Genomic DNA, 18,784 nt, shown 5'->3' with positions numbered 1-18,784 from the left:
AGGCGAACCAGAGGGGTTTGTGGACTGCCTGCCCAACTCTCACCAGGACTAACGGTGCAGTTTAGAGCGATCTATTGCGTTCCGGAACTTATAACGCGCGTAAACAAGTCAAAATGGCAAAATATCCCAAAATAAAAAAAATGAAAATCCGGAGTCGGTCATGAATAGTAACCGACCCGTCAGCCCCAACCAAACATCAAAGATACATATACAACATCAAATACAGCGTTTACAAGCCAAAATGGCATATGAAAGTCACTCAAAAGTTAATACATGTACGGTTGCCAAAATAAAAGTGGAACGGCCCCAAAGGCACATTTAGGGTTTCAATTCATAAACTATACAAAAGAGATATTCATCTAGTTCATTCGGCAACCAATTATCAAAAGTCAATCCAAAAGCAATCAGATTCCTGTAAGGAAAACAAAAGGAATAGAGTGAGCTAATTGCCCAGTGAGATACTATCACTCACGCAACCAAGTGCATATAAGCATCAAGCTTTTCATTCAATACATTAAAAGTAAGCAAAGGCACACATCACATGTGGTGATAAAAGAATACGGGTGGCTCTCAAGAGCCCTTTTCCCTCGTTTGCATTTCTTAATCGAATTTCATTGACTCTCCGTCAATTCAAAAGTGACCAACCGTAGACTCCACTTTACTTCCATTCCTTCCAACTAACTTACCCCTACCGGGCCCGAACTCCAAACACTTGCACTTTGGTATTACTCGAGTAAACCGGAATCGAGAGTCTCTCATACTACAAGATTCCATATAACACTTCCCCAAGGCACATTAATTGGCACGACCAATCCCTCGCCGGCTCGATTAAATCAATTACCAATGGGGTTGAACTCAAGGGTAACAATTGTAGTCGTTGGATACTCATCCAAACGACGCCAAGTCAAGTACTTTTACTTCAAGTCACACTTCGTATAACATTCCAATCACATGATAACAATGATATGGGGCATATAAGTGAGAGTGATAAAGTACACTTTCACTTCAAGCAATTAACATTCAAAGCACCAAGTTCAAGTATCAAAACCATATATTAACACACAAGTGAGTAGTACACTCACCAAGCTTGCAAATGAGGTTTCATGCACTTCCGTCAAAAGAACGTCGTGCACCAATGTCACGCCCTAAAACATGCAAGCAAGTACAATGAGACTCGATAACAAGTCATAAACCAATGCCAAATACGACCCCAATAGGGTTCCATAAGCATATACAAGCATTAGGGAAAACCAGAAATTGCGGAAATGCAATGAGCTTTGGCTCTGAAAAAAACAGTTTTTGACCTCTTTTTGCGGTAACGGCATCAAAGGTACTACGATTACCGGATGAAGGTGTACTATACACCGTTTCGAAGCTAAAAGATAGGGCTACAACATTACAGAAGGTCACTCAACCCAGTTTTGAGTGCAATCATATCAAAAATGCAAGATACTACACCAGAATCGGAAAAATAGATTCACAGAACGCGTTCTAGTGTAAACATCATAACTCAGCCTACCTAAGTCCAAATCCAGAAATTACAAAACCAGCTGAAAGCTAAGAAATAGGGCTACATTTCATCAGAAGACCTCAACAACCAATTCGGAAGCAATTCCAGCCAAAACAACCAATTACAGGCCTAATTCTTACATTCGGGTAAAACCAGGACAGCAAGGGTAATTTCGACTTTTCTCATTCTACGCTACTCCGATTGACCTGAAATTTTGTAGGCACCTCTAAAATGTCATTTCCTAAAACTTTCATGTTTTAAGCCAAGGCCAATTCGGCCTCTAACTAGGAGCTACAAAACCGGACAGAATGTTCCCAATAAAACCCTAACTTTCTACAATTTCTTCCAAACCAGAAATTGGTTGCAATCATCCACTTTTTCCACCTTCTAGAGTCATTATATACCATTTCCAAGCATCATAGATAGCCACACAATCATGTTCATATTAAAACAGAAAAGTCACCAATAAATAAAAAACTTCACTAATTCAACCACAAATCAAGATGTAATCCATAATATTGCATCTTCTACCACCACTAATCATGAATTAAGCATCATTAGAGAAAGGAAAGTGGTTCTTCACAACTCACCTTAGAAACAAGAGAGAGAGAGCAATAGGTCCTCTTAGCTTTCCAAATAACTCCACAAATCAACTCACTAACACTAAGTGAAGAGGTTTTATGGAGAAATTGCAAGATTAAATGGTTAGATTGTTGAACTTGAGCAAGATTGAAGCCAAAAACTTGAAGAAGTTTCTTTCTTTTGTTGCTTGAAGAGCCAGCCAAGATGAAGGAGAAAATGATGAATTTTTGGTAGTTTTTTAATTTATTTGGTCAATTGGTAAGACCATGAATAGTGTTCATAAAGTAAACCCACTCAAATGGTAACACTTGTCACCTCATTAATGACTTGCCTAACTTTTGTCTCTCTTATACCAATCCACTTAGCATCCTCTACTTATCTCTTAACACCCGATAAATTAATTCCAGTATCCAAAACTTAACCTAGTTGGCCGAATTTTTCCGAACTTTTCGCACTACTGGGTCCCACGTCCGGTATACGCTCTTAATTTCTCAAAATCTATTCGATACTAGAAAAATCATCTAAAAATTATATCTGCTCCTTAAAATTATCTAGAAATTTTTCCTAAGCACGAAAATGCAGAAAACAAGCCATGAAAGATTCTAAAACCTAGAAAATGGAAAATTACGGGTTCTCACACTCTCTCCCCCTTAAAAGAATTTCGCCCTCGAAATTTCTCACCTTAACTCAGGAAAAGTTCAGGGTATTTCTTTCGCATTTCTTCTTCCACTTCCCAGGTAGCTTCCTCTATCCCATGGTTTCTCCATAGTGTCTTCACTAACGGAATCTGCTTGTTTTTTAGCTCTTTGACTTTCCGGTCAAGCACTTGGACAGGTTTTTCTTCGTAAGCAAGCGATTCGTCTATGTCGATCTCCTCTGGTTGTAAGACATGGAATGGGTCGGGATAGTACTTCTTTAGCATCGAGACGTGGAAAACGTCGTGAATTCGAGAGAGACTGGACGGCAGCTCTAATCGATACGCTACCGCTCCTATTCTTTGGAGAATCTTGTAAAGTCCAACGAACCTCGGTTGGAGCTTCTTTCCTTTGCCTGCTGTAATGCTCCGTAATGGTGTGGCTTTAAGAAACACATGGTCTCCAACCTCGAATTCCAAGTCTTTTCTTCGATTGTCTGCGTAGCTCTTTTGTCGGCTTTGAGTTGTTTGGAGTCGTTGTCGTATCAACTTCACCTTTTCTCGAGCTTCCTCCATCCAAGGAATAGTGGTTGGATCTAAGGCCTTTCTCTCGCCAACTTCATCCCAGTAAATTGGTGATCGGCATATTCGTCCATATAGTGCTTCATATAGAGCCATTTGAATCGACGAATGGTAGCTATTGTTGTACGTAAACTCTACTAAGGTCATGTGTTGACCCCAGTTGCCCCCAAAATCCAGAATGCAAGTTCGTAGCATGTCTTCGAGTGTTTGAATGGTTCGTTCCGATTGTCCATCCGTCTGAGGGTGATAGGTTGTGCTCAAGTTGAGTTTTGTTCCTAGAGTCTCCTGGAACCTTTGCCAAAATCGAGATACGAAACGTGGATCTCGATCGGAGATGATGCTCACCGGAACACCGTGCAGCTTTACAATCTCATCCATGTACAGTTGGGCCAACTTGTCCATGGAATACTTCATGTTTACCGGCAAAAAATGGGCCGACTTGGTTAATCGATCGACGATCACCCAAACGGCATCGTGTTCTCGTTGCGTTCGCGGCAAACCTGAAACGAAGTCCATGGTGATATTTTCCCACTTCCATTCAGGTATCTCAAGGGGTTGTAACAAACCCGATGGTTTTTGATGCTCCGCCGTAACCTGTTGGCAAACAAGACATTTTTGCACGTAGAGAGCAATTTCCTTGTTCATATTGTCCCACCAATAGGTTCATTCCAGGTCTTGATACATCTTGCTACTACCCGGATGGATTGTATACTTGGATCGATGAGTTTCCTCTAAAATCTCCGTTTTCAATGATTCATCCTTCGACACCACTATTCGGTTTCGGTATTTTAAAATACCCTCAGGACCAAAATTGAAATTAGTGGTTTCTCCTTTTCCTACTTCCTCTCCCCATTTCTGTACCAGTGTATCTTCCTTTTGAGCTTCTTTAATCCTTTCCAAGAAGGTGGAAGTCACTTTAATATTGCCAAAAATCACCTTATGGCTCCCAAGGTAGGGTTTCCACTCGCAAACCGACTCGAGCAAATCCCACTCTTTAATCATTAATCCTGCTACTTGCGCCTTGCGACTCAAAGCATCGGCCACTACGTTCGCCTTTCCTGGATGGTAGTTGATGGTACAGTCGTAATCCTCCAAAAATTCCATCCACCGCCGTTGCCTCATGTTCAATTCCTTCTGTGAGAAAAGATACCTCAGACTTTTGTGATCAGAGTAAACTTCAAAAGTTACCCCATATAAGTAGTGTCTCCACTTTTTAAGAGCGAAAACAACAGCAGCTAGCTCCAGATCGTGGGTTGGGTAGTTCTGCTCGTGGGGTTTTAACTTTCTCGAGGCAAAAGAAATCACATTACGGTTCTGCATTAATACACAACCCAGGCCTTCTCTTGATGCGTCCGTATACACGGCAAATCCGTCACCTCCGTTAGGTAAGACTAGAACTGGAGCCATGGTCAATCTCTTCTTTAATTCCTGAAAACTTGTCTCACTTCGGGCGTTCCATAAGAACCGACCATATTTTTTCGTCAAGTCGGTTAGTGGACCGGCTAGTTTGGAAAAGTCTTTGATGAAACGCCGGTAATATCCAGCCAGTCCTAGAAAGCTGCAGACCTCTGTGAAATTTTCTGGCCTCTTCCAATTAGTCACAGCCTCGACTTTCGCTGGGTCAACTGAAATACCCTCTTGAGAAATTACGTGCCCCAGAAAAGCAATTTTCTCCAGCCAAAATTCGCACTTGTTGAACTTGGCGTACAGTTGATGATCTCTTAGGGTTTGTAAGACAATCCTCAAGTGCTGCTCATGTTCTTCACGGGTCTTGGAATAGACCAGGATGTCATCAATGAAGACCACTACAAATCGATCCAGGTAGGGCTTAAAAACCCTATGCATTAAATCCATGAAGGCGGCAGGAGCATTGGTTAATCCAAAGGGCATAACTGCGAACTCGTAATGCCCATATCTCGAGTTGAAGGCAATTTTTGAAATATCCTCCTTCCTGATTAATAACTGGTAATACCCTTGGCGGAGATCCAGTTTTGAAAAGACCACTGTTCCTTGCAGCTGGTCGAACAACTCATCTATGTGGGGCAGTGGATACTTATTTTTCACCGTAATATTATTCAAACCCCGATAATCGATACACATCATCAACCCACCATCCTTTTTCTTCACAAAAAGTACAGGAGCTCCCCAAGGAAACCCACTCTCTTGAATGAATCCCCGCTCCAGAAGGTCCTGTAATTGTAACTTTAGTTTCTTGAGCTCAGCAGGAGCCATTCGGTATGGTATTTTTGAGATAGGTGAGGATCCTGGTAGCAGGTCTATTTTGAATTCAATCTCTCTTTCCGGAGGTAAGACTACTAACTCATCAGGAAACACGTCCGCAAATTCCTTCATTATAGCCACGTCCTCCACTTTCAACTTATCCGTGGGGGTATTAATTAGAAAGGCTAAAAATCCTTGCGCCCCTTTACTTAGCAATTTCCTAACCCGAATGCCCGAAATCAAAGCAGATGAGGTCAACCGACCCCTTATATCCAACCTTAAGGTCGCTTCACCAGGAATGCGAAATTCTACCACTTTTGTTTTACAATCCAGTTGGGCATTATACTTGGCTAACCAGTCCATACCCAATATCACATCATACCCCTTAATGACCAGACTTATCAAATCCCCTAACAATCTTTTCTCTCCTACCCACACTTCACAATCCCTATAAACCATACTAGTAACCAAGCGTTGATTCCCCGTAGGTGTACTAACTTCTAGGTCGTATGGTAAACTAGCAGGTTTTATGTCGATGCCACACATGAAATCAGGGTTAACAAAGGAATGAGTGGCACCAGGATCAATTAAAACGTTGGCAAAACGGTGAAAAATAGGGATCGTACCTTCTACGACCTCTGAGGAATCTGGGACCTGTTGAGGTTCTAACGAATATACTCGAGCTGACACTTTAGGTTTCGTCTCATTCCCCTTATTCTGTCCCGTATTGGTCTTTGACGTGGTTTGAGTTCCCTTTCCGTAGTGCTTTAAGAGTGGGCAGGTAGCAAGTTGGTGGTCTGCGCTTCCGCAACGCAGACATTTGCCTCCCTTCTTCCAGCAATTATCTTCGGAGTGATTCGGCTTTCCGCAATACCCGCAAGGCCCGCGGGACGCCGAACCTAAGCCTTTCTGGAAGTTTCCACCTTGGCCTTTCCCGGCTGGGCCACCCCTAGACTGATCCCCTCTGCCGGAACCTGACTGTCGTCCACCTCCAGCTCCGCGTCCAAACTTGGAGGGAGTACCCTTGTCCCCTTGTCCAGAGCTGCTTCCAGGAAAGCCCCGCTTCTTCGCCTGGAAGTTCCTGACTTGCAATCGAGCACTCTCTACCCTTTGAGACATTTCTACGACCTCGCTAAAAGCATTGATTTGAGCCACTGCGAGATCTTTCTGGATTTCGACGTTTAAGCCCTGAATGAAACGCCTAATTCGCCGTTGCTCCGTCATGATCAGCTCAGGCGCAAATTTGGACAAACGGGTGAACTGGCTCTCGTATTCCGCCACCGATTGAGCCCCTTGGCGGAGTCGAATAAACTCATCTTCCTTCCTCTCCTGAACTAGAGGAGGGAAGAATTTCGCGTTGAATTCTCTGATGAAATTCACCCAAGTCCTGGGCGTTTGTTCCCGTTCCCATTTTTGTCGTATCACGTTCCACCAGGAACGGGCCGCCCCTTCTAACTGGAATACGGCAAAAGTCACTTGCCGTTCATCGTGTAATGCAAGGCCACAAAAATATCAACCATCTTCTCGAGCCATCTCTCGGCAACATCCGGATCTGGCCCCCCAATAAACTTGGGTGGTGCAAACTTTTGAAAACGTTCGAGAGCTCTGTCTTCGCTCTCGATGTGGTTGCCAGGATTTCCAGGGTTAGGGTTTGGGTTCTGGCCTTGTTGCTACACCACTTGTGCCAGCAAGTTAGTCATTTGCTGCATAGCGGCAGCGATTTGCACATTGGGGTCAGGGTTAGGTCCAGTAGAGGTTTCCCCAGTACCCCTATCCGGTGTGGGTTGTCTATTATCCCGCCCACGTCCCCGTCCACTACGTGTTCCATCCATAAAATTTTACTTGATTTAGGCAATGGTACTAAACCAATATAAAACAATGCATGTAAGTAAAATCCAAAACCTTTCCAAACAGATATATACATTCCAAGCAAGGCAAACAACACACATATTAACAATCAGTCAAGTCAAGTTCAGTCAAGTCAAGTACAAACATGGACAATCCCCAAGGGAATGGCCTCATCAAAAGAAATATACACGTAGCTAATCTAGACGTACAAAACGATTAGCTAAGGCTCTTTCCCTATCCGCCCTATGTACAGAAACAAAACTATCCAAAACAAACCCTAGAAGTCATAACCTAGTCCGACGACGAGCTAGTAGACTCACCCGACGGGGTGGATCCAACCCCAGCCTTGGCCCCCGCACATGAATTCTCGTCACTCACACCCTCGACCACGTCAGTGCAAAGATTCAGGATCGATGCAGCTCGAACCTTCATCTTGCGAGATTGCTTAGTCTCGCGCTCTTGGACTTACCTAAGTTGAGTGCAGAGGTCATCAACCCTATCCTCTGCCTCAAGTACGTCGTCCTTCAAACCCTCAATGCGCTCGGCCTGTCTCTCATTGGCCGCCCTAAGCTGGTTCACCTCAGCCTCAAGCCTAGCATTATCTGCGGCTAACTCCTTACGCTCCTCGGCCACGGCGAACACCAGAGTGTTAGGGTAGGCATACTTATGGCGGCACTCACACCGTCTGAGGCGGTTAGACGGACTCCAGCGCACGACGGCCCCTCCTGGCCGTATCTGGTATGGTATTACGGGGAGCGCTCCACGAGGTCTCTCGCCCGGAGAACTATCACTAGACTCACCCTGTCCGGCCATCCTACACCAAAAGAGCAATGAACCATAAATAAACTTAAAGGCCATAAACAAAGAACCCTCTAATCGAGCATTTCTATTACACCCAGGCTAATTCAAACCTAGGCTCTGATACCACCTGTGACAGCCCCACCTTCCTCTAAGGCGAACCAGAGGGGTTAGCGGACTGCCTGCCCAACTCTCGCCAGGACTAACGGTGCAGTTTAGAGCGATCTATTGCGTTCCGGAACTTATAACGCGTGTAAATAAGTCAAAATGGCAAAATATCCCAAAATAAAAAAAAAAGAAAATCCGGAGTCGATCATGAATAGTAACCGACCCGTCAGCCCCAACCAAACATCAAAGATACATATACAACATCAAATACAGCGTTTACAAGCCAAAATGGCATATGAAAGTCACTCAAAAGTTAATACATGTACGGTTGCCAAAATAAAAGTGAAACGGCCCCAAAGGCACATTTAGGGTTTCAATTCATAAACTATACAAAAGAGATATTCATCTAGTTCATTCGGCAACCAATTATCAAAAGTCAATCCAAAAGCAGTCAGATTCCTGTAAGGAAAATAAAAGGAATAGAGTGAGCTAATTGCCCAGTGAGATACTATCACTCAAGCAACCAAGTGCATATAAGCATCAAACTTTTCATTCAATACATTAAAAGTAAGCAAAGGCACACATCACATGTGGTGATAAAAGGATACGGGTGGCTCTCAAGAGCCCTATTCCCTCGTTTGCATTTCTTGATCGAACTTCATTGACTCTCCGTCAATTCAAAAGTGACCAACCGTAGACTCCACTTTACTTCCATTCCTTCCACCTAACTTACCCCTACCGGGCCCGAACTCCAAACACTTGCACTTTGGTATTACTCGAGTAAACCGGAATCGAGAGTCTCTCATACTACAAGATTCCATATAACACTTCCCCAAGGCACATTAATTGGCACGACCAAGCCCTCGCCGGCTCGATTAAATCAATTACCAATGGGGTTGAGCTCAAGGGTAACAATTGTAGTCGTTGGATACTCATCCAAACGACGCCAAGTCAAGTACTTTCACTTCAAGTCACACTTCGTATAACATTCCAATCACATGATAACAATGATATGGGGCATATAAGTGAGAGTGATAAAGTACACTTTCACTTCAAGCAATTAACATTCAAAGCACCAAGTTCAAGTATCAAAGCCATATATTAACACACAAGTGAGTAGTACAATCACCAAGCTTGCAAATGAGGTTTCATGCACTTCCGTCAAAAGAACGTCGTGCACCAATGTCACGCCCTAAAACATGCAAACAAGTACAATGAGACTCGATAACAAGTCATAAACCAATGCCAAATACGACCCCAATAGGGTTCCATAAGCATATACAAGCATTAGGGAAAACCAGAAATTGCGGAAATGCAATGAGCTTTGGCTCTGAAAAAAACAGTTTTTGACCTCTTTTTACGGTAACGGCACCAAAGGTACTACGATTACCGGATGAAGGTGTACTATACACCGTTTCGAAGCTAAAAGATAGGGCTACAACATTACAGAAGGTCACTCAACCCAGTTTTGAGTGCAATCATATCAAAAATGCAAGATACTACACCAGAATCGGAAAAACAGATTCACAGAACCCGTTCTAGTGCAAACATCATAACTCAGCCTACCTAAGTCCAAATCCAGAAATTCCAAAACCAGCTGAAAGCTAAGAAATAGGGCTACATTTCATCAGAAGACCTCAACAACCAATTCGGAAGCAATTCCAGCCAAAACAACCAATTACAGGCGCAATTCTTACATTCGGGTAAAACCAGGACAGCAAGGGTAATTTCGACTTTTCTCATTCTACGCTACTCTGATTAACCTGACATTTTGTAGGCACCTCTAAAATATTATTCCCTACAACTTTCATGTTTTAAGCCAAGGCCAATTAGGCCTCTAACTAGGAGCTACAAAACCGGGCAGAATGTTCCCAATAAAACCCTAACTTTCTACAATTTCTTCCAAACCAGAAATTGGTTGCAATCATCCACTTTTTCCACCTTCTAGAGTCATTATATACCATTTCCAAGCATCATAGATAGCCACACAATCATTTTCATATTAAAACAAAAAAATCAGCAATAAATAAAAAACTTCACTAATTCAACCACAAATCAAGATGTAATCCATAATATTGCATCTTCTACCACCACTAATCATGAATTAAGCATCATTAGAGAAAGGAAAGTGGTTCTTCACAACTCATCTTAGAAACAAGAGAGAGAGAGAGCAATAGGTCCTCTTAGCTTTCCAAATAACTCCGCAAATCAACTCACTAACACTAAGTGAAGAGGTTTTATGGAGAAATTGCAAGATTAAATGGTTAGATTGTTGAACTTGAGCAAGATTGAAGCTAAAAACTTGAAGAAGTTTCTTTCTTTTGTTGCTTGAAGAGCCGGCCAAGATGAAGGAGAAAATGATGAATTTTTGGTAGTTTTTTTATTTATTTGGTCAATTGGTAAGACCATGAATAGTGTTCATAAAGTAAACCCACTCAAATGGTGACACTTGTCACCTCATTAATGACTTGCCTAACTTTTGTCTCTCTTATACCAATCCACTTAGCATCCTCTACTTATCTCTTAACACCCGGTAAATTAATTCCAGTATCCAAAACTTAACCTAGTTGGCCGAATTTTTCCGAACTTTTCGCAATAGTGGGTCCCACGTCCGGTATACGCTCTTAATTTCTCAAAATCTATTCGATACTAGAAAAATCATCTAAAAATTATATCTGCTCCTTAAAATTATCTAGAAATTTTTCCTAAGCACGAAAATGTAGAAAACAAGCTATGAAAGATTCTAAAACCTAGAAAATGTAAAATTACGGGTTCTCACACTTCTATTGTGACTCTGTTGCTTTAGAAAATGGTGCTGCCTAACTTTCTCATTCTTATTTTTTAGATTTTTTAAAAACTTTCTCAATCTTATAGATATGGAAGTTATTTCTCATTTTTTTCAAATATATTATTTTGTTTGCTCATAAACATGCTTTCCAACTATTTTTTTTTATATTTTCATCTAAGTTTTTATCTCACATACATCAATATCATAAAAAATATTTTAATACTTATTTCAAATAATATTTTGAATAATACACTATCTAAACACACTCTATGCATCTTCTACTTTGTTTTAATTTTTAAATTTTTTGTATTTTATTCTTCTTTTGTCAATAAGATGAAATTTAAAACGTACAAACCAAGTAACAACACGTAATTCTAATACCACTAGCATGTATTTCCAGAATGAACACTTACAAAATTATACAAATAACCTATAATGATTAATTATTTGGTAGGAAGGTTTTACACCGTTCAAGAACATTTATAAATGCCACAAACTCTTAACTAGTTATACTCTTGATAAGAAAAACCTGATAGACATAAGAGCAAGTTAGGGTGTGTTTGGATGGTGTATTTTTAGGTGTTTATATAAAATTTTATTGTAACTTATTGTTCTACACTAGAAAATTTTAATTTTTGTATATTTGAGAATTGGAAAGACGAACTTTCTTTTTTCTTTTTCTTTTCCTTTTCGTTTTCTTTTTTCTTTTCGTTTTCTTTTTCCCTCTCTCTCTCTTCCTTCCTCCCTCAATTGGGATCCTCTGTACCACTATTCGGTGCCAAATTCAGTGCCAATCCCACTAATCACGTGATGGTAGAAAAAATTTAAATAAACAACATATGACAAATTAAATAAATAGGACACTTGGCATAAATATAGAAGTGGCACTGAATTGCCACTGAAAAAGTGACGCTGAGAATCTCGTGTGCTTCCTCCCTACCCACTGCTACACGGCCCACACCCAACTCTTCCCGCCGGCGGGGGCTCCCCCCTCTCTCTCTCTCTCTCTCTCTCTTCTCCTCCCGCTTTCCTCCTCCTCCCTCCCTCCCTCCCTCTTCTTCCTCTCCCCTCCACCCTTCCCCCACAACCTTCCCCCCTTCCTTCTGGAACCAGCAGGGGAGGGGATTTTTAATTTTCATAAACTGCAAATTTTAATGATAATAACTACCAAGTAAGTGCTAAAGTCTAGACTGGACTGCCTTCCACATAACAGAGGTTTAGATTGGACTCCCTTAAAAAAAATGGAAAAAGAAAATGGAAGATTGAAAAGTCTAAATTGGGTGGCTAGTCCAAAGTCAATTGAGGTTAATGGAAAAGTTTGTCTTAATAAACAACTGCAGCAGTCAAGTTTAGATTGGATTCCCTTAAATCTTTACCGGGAAAGGAGGTTAAAATTTAGTTAAAGTGCATTCATTTGCATTAAAACCTTACTTGCCAAGCAGCACCTTCTGCATATCTGGCTATTTTCAGTCAACCCAATAATAGCATGTTGCAAGTTCAGATTTTGGTAGTTTTGTTGTCCCTGATCTTGATTTACTTTTTAGTATCCCGATTTAGATTTGATACTATTGTCGATAGCCATTGTTACGCAAATGGTTATCATACCTTCAATTCCAAACACACCGGTTGTCAGCTTGTTCAATAATAAAAATCTACTCAAACTAAAAGTAATTTCTGTAGATAGCGGTGAGCAGGGTCGAATCCACAGGGATTGGGAGTAATTGTTGCTTTTCAAATTCACAGTGACAAGGGGGATATTTTTATCTCAGGTGTGACAATTTAAGCAATTCAACTAAAAGTAAAATAATAAAAATAAAATAGCCAACTAGAAATTAAATAACAATTTACTAAAATCAAGGGATCTAGCCAAGGAATAATTTCAGCAATGGTTCATCTAATTGATCATCGAAACAAAGGCAATTCCAATTATTTATTAATAAATAGGTTATAACTGCCAAACAAGCGATGACAGTCAACCCCTCCTTACTATGTCAGTAATTAAGGTACGTCCGTTAATCACTGCTCTAATTGAGAAATAATCTTACGTACTCCCGTAAAATTTAATTCGCCAATTGCCTTACGTATTAGAGGAGCTCTATTCTAACCAAATAACACACTACCAGGGTTATTTTAGATTAGCCCGCGTATTCCCCTGACACATATCCAATCATGCCAGTTATCACTATTTTGAGACAATTAAACAATTACGGATTTAACGTCCCAATTGACAATAGATTATCAAATTAACTAATTATCCGGATCCACGACAATCAATTAACTAAACAATCATAAGCACTGTAATCAGGGAATATGCAAATACCAATAAATAAAAGAAAAAGGTAAAATTAAATCGATCTCACAATTTTAGACGAACCAGAGCTTGGGTTGTCCCTTGACTAGAGTGAGAAACTTAGCTCATGTTTGATGAATAAAATCCACAAGAAATTGGAGCGACACTAGCGGCCATTGGCCTCGTTCGTGAGAAATCAATTTATTCGATTGAATAAGGAGAAACCAGCAACTACAAACAATGATTCAATTCCTCGTAAGGCTCCTAACATGCACAGGAGAACTCCACTATCAAAAGCTAAGGAGGAAAAGTTCCTACTATATGACGAAAAAAGGAAAAGTCAAAGGAAACTAGGCTAAACTAAAAAACGGAAAAACTAAGAGGGAAGCCAGCTCCCTACTGTGCGGCGGCACTTGCCGACCCCCCCGACATCAGCCCTTCGTTCCTCTTTTGAATGCTGTCTTCTGTGAATTACCAAAAAGGACTTGTGTCTCCTTGTTTCAAAAATACCCCTGAAGATCTTCCAGTTGAATTCTCTCCCGATGACTGTCAAATTGGCCTTGGTTGTGGTATTTTCGATCTACTCTCTGAAATAAATGCAAAATACTAAAAGTGAGTAGAATCCAACAATTAATCCACATCGGGTCAGGTAATAGAAGAAATTAATAATAAAATAAATGATAAAATTGCAACCTATCAGCTCCGGAATTGTTCTACAAAAAGATTGGAAGAGTCTCAGACAAGGCAGACGTTTACAGCTATGGAATGTTGCTTATGGAGATGGCAGGAAGGAGGAGAAATGGTAATGGACATGTAGAACATTCAAGTCAAATATACTTCCCGTCCTGGATATACGATAAATTCAATCGAGGGGAGGAATTGGAAATTGGAGATCATGCAACTGAAGAAGAAAAGTCAATTAGTAGAAGATTGATTTTGATAGCATTATGGTGCACACAAATGACCCCTGAAGATCGTCCTTCAATGAGAGAAGTTTTAGAAATACTTGAAGGTGATTTTAGTGGCCCAAAGTTGCCCTACAGACCATTGTTTTACCCTCCGGATTCACCCATATCCATGCAAGGAAGCAGTAATATTAGCTCTTCTGATGAGTCAACAGTAACGCTGTGTACCTCTATTGCTTTAGAAATAGAGCAGATGGATGACTAAGAAGTACTCCTAACTTTTAGTGGAAGCTTTGTATTTCAAATTTGTTTTTCAAACTCTTAAATCTGCCACCTAGTACCAGTTGAAAAGGCAAATTGAAAACTCATTTGGTACCAGTAAAACTGAAAGTTAGCACCTTCATATGTAAACTCATTTGTATCCACTGAGCTCCAATTTGTAATATATATGTATGGTCTTATATAGCCTTGTTGGTGTACTGGCCAAATTGTAGGTCTCTTTAAACCGTGTCTTTCCTTTTCATCAATGGGCCCAATAAGACATTTGCTAGATGCTGCCTGCCTGGATAATTGGAGTTGAATGCTCAATGGTCTAACTCAAAGACTTATCAAATAATCATGAAGACGGAGTAGTGTTTCTTCTGGTTCCTTCTTTCTTATGGTTTTGCCTTGTGTTGAAGAATTCAACTGTTTAAGAGGCATCATGGCATTTAGTAACAACTATTATCCCACATAAGAAGAGGTAGTAACAAGAGTAGGAATTAGATCTAAACATATTCAAACAGTTTGATAATAAAAAATTAAACGTCTGAATTAATTAAGTGACACTGAATTTTGTAGGCAAAACTTACTTCCAAAATTAAGTGATAAACTATTCACTTATCATTGAATGTGATATGCATTCAAATGTATTAGATTTAACACTTAAAAATCTAATAACTTAATAGATTCAGATTTCAGACTTTAGTTTTATCAAATGCACCCTGAGTCAATAATAGTTTAAGTAGTATAATCACCAGCCATAATACAGTACACATGTAAAAAATATCATTGATTACTTCTACTTTATTCATCAATTTATTCTTTTTGTTTCTTGTAATTGCAGAACGTTGGGAGCTATTAATACACAAGACTTTCAGTTGAAATTAACCTTTAGCATCTTATTCTAACTCAGAGATCACTGCCAATCCTGAAGCCAAATGTCTTCTATGCAAGCTTGGATTACTTGGATTCATGGGATCTGTTGAGGTAAAAGGACTCGGTGGAAGACTCGGACTTTCTCCATTTCCTTCAAGCATCTGAAGAACGAAGGTTATTGAAGGACGATCCACAGGGTTCCACTGAATGCACCAAAGTCCTACAATTGCCAATTTTTTGGCAATGACATCCTCTCCATCTTCCTCAACTTGGATTCTCAAGTCTTCCTCTTGAACCAACCGTCCGTAAACCCATTCGGGATAGTACACTTGGCTAACATTTTGCACATTGGCATCAATGTTCTTCCGTCGTCCAACCATTTCAAGCAACAGCATCCCAAAACTATAGATATCTGATTTGTAACACACATTGCCAAAGTGCCTTGAGAAGACTTCAGGGGCAATGTAGCCCATGGTTCCTCTTGCAGCAGTCATTGAAACTGCACTTCTTCCCTTTTCACAAAGCTTGGCTAACCCAAAATCAGATATTTTTGGGTTAAAGTTGTTGTCAAGCAAGATGTTATGTGGTTTGATATCGAAATGGAGGATCCTCTGTTCACATCCTTGGTGAAGGTACTCGATACCTCGTGCAATGCCAAATGCAATGTTTTGTAACTTCTCCATTCCAAGGTTATGATGCTCTTGACCTTCCGGAAATATGAACTTGTCCAGAGAACCGTTTGGCAAAAATTCATAAACAAGAGCTCTTTTGAATCCATCAGCACAGAAGCCTACCAAGCGGACAACATTTACATGGTGGATTGTGCCCATTGTTCCTACTTCATTTATAAACTCTTCCCCATTTCCTGTGGAATTGTGCAGCAGCTTCACGGCAACAAATATTTCATTTGAAATTTTGCCCTTGAACACATTTCCATAGCCTCCTTCACCTAATTTATCCTTGAAGTCATTTGTGATCCTCTTGATATCAGCATAGGAATATCGAGTAGGCTTCATGGCAGCGTAGTCCTCCAAAAATGTTCTGATTCTCTTCTGATTTTCTCTATTTTTTAGACATTGTAAAGGGTCGCTAATATGAGAAAGAAACACCCCACGATTGGACCTGTTGTTAAAGGCACATGTCAATTTTACTTTTTCTTTTCTCTATACTAGAAAAATTAACTGAGAAAAATGTACAGCAAGATTCTCACCTGAACTGAGTAATTTCTTCGATACACCTGTAACATACTAGCAAATGTCAAAAAGACATCTATGTACAACAGTCAAGTATTGTTCGTGAATTCTCTCTCTCTCTTCTTTCTTTCTTTCTGTTTATTGTGGCCTCTTACATATGTTCCTAGTATTATTCGTGCTCTTGGTCCATTTTATCAATACACAGTAACCAAATTGGGTGAGTTCAGAAAACAGGGAAGGGTATAGCAACATGATACATTTCTTTAAATTTATCCTTTTCAATTAGTCTGAATCTTTAGTCAATTAGTCTATCTGAAGTACTTCAATGAGAAACATCAAGAAATGGACCAGGAAGGAGCAGTAAATGGTACGTACCAGGGTCGAGATTCTTTCCTCCAAAGCAGTCAAATTTATTGTTAGTTCTATTCTTCCATCTGCAAATTCCACCTTCTCGTACCTCACATTTTTTGCATGCAGACAAGGACCAGGCCAGGTTCAGTGAGTCTCGCATTCGAAATAGTTCCCCCGAAACCAAAGTTGTGTCATACATCTTTGTGCATAATTCCACAGACAAAAACCGAATTTCAGTATGAGAAGGCGTTGCACGCACTTTGTATCCAGGGATGTCTAGACAACGAAAGTCATATCCATCATCGGAAGACCAAGTATCACCATTTGCCAATGAGCAATTGAACAAAGTATATCGATCTATCATGAACAAATATCGATCTATCATGTAGTCTGGTGCAGAAAACTGAAACGGGGTAGAAGATAAATCAAAATTTCTCAGATACTTGAGTTGGCAACCTTCAGCAAACTGGACTTGGATCATTTGAGTCTTATAGTTGATGCTTTTGACCACAAATTTCATTGATGAAGGGGGAAACTCAAGTAAGGTATGGTTTCCGTTGTCACAATAAAGATTGTACCCTGGATTATTGTAGCCACACTCTTCAGGCTGCTTTCCTCGTAGCAGAAATGGGAATCTTACGGCCGGACCATAGGGGCTACATCTTTTCTCTGCACAGACATCGTCAGGTGGTACTGCTGCAGGTGCAATTGAGACGTTGTCCGCAAAGATTGCAGGGCTTAGTAGAGAAGAAAAGCTAATGGCCACTATGACCAATCTCAAGATTTCCATTTTTTCTTTTTCTTCTAATGAGTTTTCAGGTTTGATGGAAGAGCAGTTTTCTCTGTATAGATAAATGGTTTGGAGTCAAGTCTACGCCTGTCTGAGTTTTAGCATGAGTTGTGTTTTGAACCTGCCAGGAAATTGCTTTGAGAATGACACATAATGGAGAAAAATGGAGAAAGCCAGTACTGTGAGAATTGCAACAATTGACCATTGACTGACCTGAGCTCATGTTCTACTTTGAAGAGTTTTTTTTCTGCACTTTCTTCATTTCCTCTAGAATAATAAAATATATCATAAAGTAAACAGTGAAACGGTAGTTTCTGGTTGGAAGTAAACGTTAACAACAATTTCTGTTGATTAGACCCCCATTTTTTGTGGAATTTATAACTATGACTGATTAGGGGAGGATTTGACTTGGTAATTGGAATTATAAAAGTTGAAGATAATCAATTTTCTTTAACCAGGTTCTTCAAAGCTGTCATAGGACTAATTAAGGAGACTCGAACCTTGAACATCTTACTATAATTTCTTCAACATATTTTACTACCAGAACAATGCCCTTGTTAACATCATAGCCATTGTCATGCCATATAATTTGATTTTAAATGAACAAGAAATTGCTCCAATGGTCAAATGGCCAAATTGGATCCAAGAAATTGCTCCATTTGGTTTCAAGGTAAGCACAAATTTGATGAACCGTGTTGAAACAAGTTCCTGCTCCGTGGCCAAAGCTCTTTAGTTGATCCTTCGCCATTTATCAAGCAGCCTAGAGCTGGGCCATGTTGAGCAACTAATTGAAGTATGTGGCTCCTCTTGCAACGGCAGAGATTCGATAAGCATATGGGTAAATTAAATTTAACCCCTTGTGATTTCATCTATTATTACATAATCCTCTTGACATTTCAAAATGTCCACTTCACCTCATTATAGTTTTATATAAAGTGAAAATTGATGGAAAATAACCTATGCAACGTCTTTAATTGAAATACCAATAGTATCTTTACTTAAATATTAAATCAATCGATATCTTAACTATCTTGTATAAAAGTATAAG

General features: G+C 40.1%; 2 protein-coding genes across 2 annotated transcripts in view; both read right to left on the bottom strand.

Annotated features, from left to right (window-relative positions):
- LOC113773329 (rust resistance kinase Lr10-like) overlaps positions 1 to 16,459 on the bottom strand; it is a 69,932-nt gene extending 53,473 nt beyond the window's left edge. The window contains exon 1 of the mRNA XM_027317948.1: positions 15,420 to 16,459. Within this exon, the coding sequence (XP_027173749.1) occupies positions 15,426 to 16,418 (993 nt within the window). The 5' untranslated portion in view covers positions 16,419 to 16,459 and the 3' untranslated portion in view covers positions 15,420 to 15,425. The remainder of the gene's footprint in view (positions 1 to 15,419) is intronic.
- Positions 16,460 to 16,887: 428 nt separating this feature from the next.
- Positions 16,888 to 17,842, bottom strand: LOC113773330 (RING-H2 finger protein ATL22-like). Its single transcript, XM_027317949.1, has one exon. It carries the CDS (start codon positions 17,734 to 17,736, stop codon positions 16,918 to 16,920), a length of 819 nt encoding a protein of 272 aa, XP_027173750.1. The 5' UTR covers positions 17,737 to 17,842; the 3' UTR covers positions 16,888 to 16,917.
- Between the last annotated feature and the right edge of the window lie 942 nt (positions 17,843 to 18,784).

The sequence above is a fragment of the Coffea eugenioides genome, chromosome 6, assembly GCF_003713205.1.
Source record: "Coffea eugenioides isolate CCC68of chromosome 6, Ceug_1.0, whole genome shotgun sequence".
Lineage (NCBI taxonomy): Eukaryota > Viridiplantae > Streptophyta > Magnoliopsida > Gentianales > Rubiaceae > Coffea > Coffea eugenioides.
Note: the sequence above shows the minus strand (reverse complement) of the source record. Positions and strands in the feature narration are given on the sequence as shown.